The 3,670-nt window shown below is 28.4% G+C and overlaps 1 protein-coding gene across 1 annotated transcript; it reads left to right on the top strand.

Moving 5' to 3' along the window:
* Positions 1–368: 368 nt before the first annotated feature.
* LOC110627778 (cyanidin 3-O-galactoside 2''-O-xylosyltransferase FGGT1) lies at positions 369–2,056 on the top strand. The gene has a single exon (XM_021774140.2). The coding sequence runs from the start codon at positions 447–449 to the stop codon at positions 1,854–1,856; it is 1,410 nt and encodes a 469-aa protein (XP_021629832.1). The 5' UTR covers positions 369–446; the 3' UTR covers positions 1,857–2,056.
* The last annotated feature ends 1,614 nt before the right edge of the window (positions 2,057–3,670 follow it).

Here is a 3,670-nt window from a genome sequence, read left to right as displayed (position 1 = left end):
AATACTTGTCCAAATAGCAATAGATCTAGTAAAGAAAAGTACTTATACAAATACAGTTTCATGATAAATGAAAATATAATAAAAATAAGTTTAGTTAAGTCTTTATACTTTTATTTAAAAGTTAAATAAGTATAATTTAATTTTTTATTAATTAATTTTTTATATTTTTATTAAGATTTAAATAAGTCTCAATTTAATATAATATTATTTTTATTAAATAAAATATTTTTATAATAAAATTTATTTTTTATAATTTTAAAAAATTATTTACTATTTTATGTATTTTTAATTTTTATATTAATTAAATACTAAATTTTTATCTATATTGATCTATCTATAACTTAAGCCATAGATCCCTGCATATAAAATTAGATGAGACGTATGCATTTATCTCTTAGATCTAGAGTGAATGGAGTCCATTCATCATTTTCATTTCTTGTATATATATGTATTACTTGGCAGGAACTGAATCACAGAAGGAAATGGCTACACCTAACCTTCACATAGCGATGTATCCCTTCTTCGCAATTGGTCACCTTACCCCATTCCTTCGACTCGCAAACAAACTAGCCAAGAAAGGCTTCAAAATCTCCTTCTTGGTTCCCACTAAAACGGCATCCAAGCTTACAAATCTTAATCTCCATCCACAATTCATCACTTTCATCCCAATTACTGTTCCTCACGTAGACGGCCTCCCTCCTGGCTTTGAGACCACTTCAGATGTTCCTTACCCTTTACACCCACTCATCATGACTGCCATGGATCGAACCCAGGCTGACGTTGAAGTCATACTCCAGGATTTAAACCCCAACCTTGTTTTCTTTGATTTTACAGAATGGATGCCGGAGCTGGCTCGTGGCTTAGGTATCAAGTCCATCTACTATAGCATCGTCAGTTCAGTAACTGTATGTCTCGGCTTACGTTTAGCAAAAGAACTTGAAGGAAGCAATTTAATTAGAGCTGATCTTACGAAGCTCTCCTCAAGCCTTCCTGATTCTTCTGTCAAGCTTCATTCCCACGAGGCTCAAGCTCATGTTGCTGTAATGGTTATGAAATTTGGCAGTGATATTAGCTTCTTTGACCGCCATTATTTTGGAACCATCCAATCTGATGCTCTAAGTTTCAGGACATGCAGAGAAATTGAAGGACCTTTTATTGATCATCTTGAAAGCCAATTTGGTAAGACTATTCTTCTTTCAGGACCAGTTTTACCAGAGCCACCAACCTCCACCTTAGAGCCCAAGTGGGCTAAGTGGCTAGCAGGATTCCAAGATATTTCTGTGATATACTGTGCATTTGGAAGTGAGTGCAATTTAAAGAAAGATCAGTTTCAAGAACTACTCTTTGGTTTAGAGCTCACAGGTATGCCATTCTTGGCAGCGCTCAAACCACCAATGGGTGTTAACTCAATTGAAGAGGCATTGCCTGAAGGATTTGAAGAGAGAATCAATGGAAGGGGAGTAGTTCATGGAGGATGGGTACAACAACAGTTGATTCTTGAGCATCCATCAGTGGGTTGCTTCATTACACATTGTGGTACAGGGTCATTATCAGAAGCGTTGGTGAATAAATGCCAAGTGGTGCTGCTACCCCACGTAGCAGAGCAGATAATTAATGCAAGAATGATGAGCAGTAAATTAAGGATCGGAGTGGAAGTGGAGAAACGAGAAGAAGATGGTTGGTTCAGCAAGGAAAGTGTTTGCAAGGCAGTGAAGATTGTGATGGAGGAAGACAGTGAGGTTGGAAAAGAAGTGAGAGCTAACCATGAGAAACTCAGGGAGTTGTTGCTGGCCAAGGATTTAGAATCCTCTTATATTGACAGTTTCACTGAGCAGCTTCAACTTCTTGTTGGATGATTTTATATGACGAGTCCATTTTTCAATTAAGTCCAACTCCTATAAGGTTGGAGTATTTGTGTAGAATGGAGTAATTTTACATTCCATCTGTGATTGTGATTCTGTGTTGGTAATTCTATACATGAAATCATAACTCAATAAAAATTAAATATGTAAAAGTAGACCTTATAAATAAATAAGGTAGCAGTTTTTTTTATTTAATAATCAGGTCTACTTGTTAAGTTTCTATTATCATCGCACTTTTTTAGATAGTTATAAAATTAAAATTAATTAACTTAAATAATCTAAATATTTTGATAACTCACATTTATATTCTAAACTTTTAATTTTGAACAATTAAACTAAACTTTTAAAATTTGTCACGATTTTATTTATAAATTTAAATTAATTTTGACTAAAATTTGAAATTGCTAAACCGTCATACTATTTTGACATTTTTATTATTTTCTAATTTATATTTTTTACTTATTGGTTAAAACAGTCTAAATATTTTTATGGATCCACATTTATATCTCAACTTTTTTAGTTTGTTGAACAAAATAATTCACTCTTCATAAAATTCTCAATTATAGCATAATCTTTCAATATTAAATTAAATAGTTGTAAAAACAATTATCAACACACTTAGAAAATCTGTGATCGCATCCTTAGTTAAGACACCGACGGATAAGAAAAAATTAAATTGGTCAGTAATTTTTTTTGCAGTTTTGACGATAACGGAGAAAATAAAACCTAAACAAATAATAATAAAATAAAAATAATGAGTAAAGGAGATTAGTTTAGAGAAGAAGACAATTAAGAAGAAATAAATAATTATTTTCTTTTTCATACTAATCTCACTTATCTATTATTTCTTTTTTAATTATCACTTTATTTATTTATATTCTATCATGTCCCTCTCAACTAGAGCTGCAAATAAATCCGCCGATCAATTTGACTTTTTTCTCTATGTCGATGTCTTGACTAAGAATGCAGTCGTTGATCTTTTGTGTGTTTTAATAATTATATTCCCACTCTTCAAAATTTAAATATTAAAATATAAATGTAAATTTGTAAAAATATTTGATTTATTTTATTTAATAGATAAAAATATTGGGATATAAATATGAAGTTATAAAAACTTTTGGATTATTTCATCCAAAAAACTAAAAATATAATTAATTAAAAAATAATAAAAAAAAGCCAAGTGGAATAACACGTGATATTTTTAAATTTTAGTCAAAATTGATTTGAATTATGGACATGACAAATCTTAAAAATTTGGTTTAACGGTTCAAAATTGAAAATTTTGTATATAACCATGAGTTCACCAAAATATTTGAATTATTTGGGTTAATAAACCTAAAATTAAATAAATATAAATAATAAAAATACATAATTTTTCATAACATGTAATCCTCATACATTTTTCTTAAATAGTTATAAATTAAATAGATATAAATAATTTTTTTGATAAAGGTGTAATCCAATTATAAAATTAAAAAGATATAAATGAATTTATAAATGAATTCTACGTGTATTTTATTTATAAAATTAAAAGAATATAAATGATTTTTTAAATAAAAGGATACAAAATTATTTTTCAAATGCATGTTTGTAAAATTACATGAGTAAACGGTTTCTATGTGCATTTCATTTATAAAATTAAAAAATACAAATATTTATTTTATTTATAAAATTAAAAGAATACAAATTATATATAATATGTTTATAAAATTACGTGAATAAATGACTTCTATTTCTAAATGTATTTTATTTGTAAAATTAAAAAAATATAAATATTTTTTTAAATAATTATATAATCCGTTTGTAAA

Source organism: Manihot esculenta, chromosome 12, assembly GCF_001659605.2.
Source record: "Manihot esculenta cultivar AM560-2 chromosome 12, M.esculenta_v8, whole genome shotgun sequence".
NCBI lineage: Eukaryota > Viridiplantae > Streptophyta > Magnoliopsida > Malpighiales > Euphorbiaceae > Manihot > Manihot esculenta.
Note: the sequence above shows the minus strand (reverse complement) of the source record. Positions and strands in the feature narration are given on the sequence as shown.

Excerpts from the sequence above, each read along its gene's own strand:
- LOC110627778 (XM_021774140.2), top strand. The coding sequence starts at position 447 with ATGTATTACTTGGCAGGAACTGAATCACAGAAGGAAATGGCTACACCT.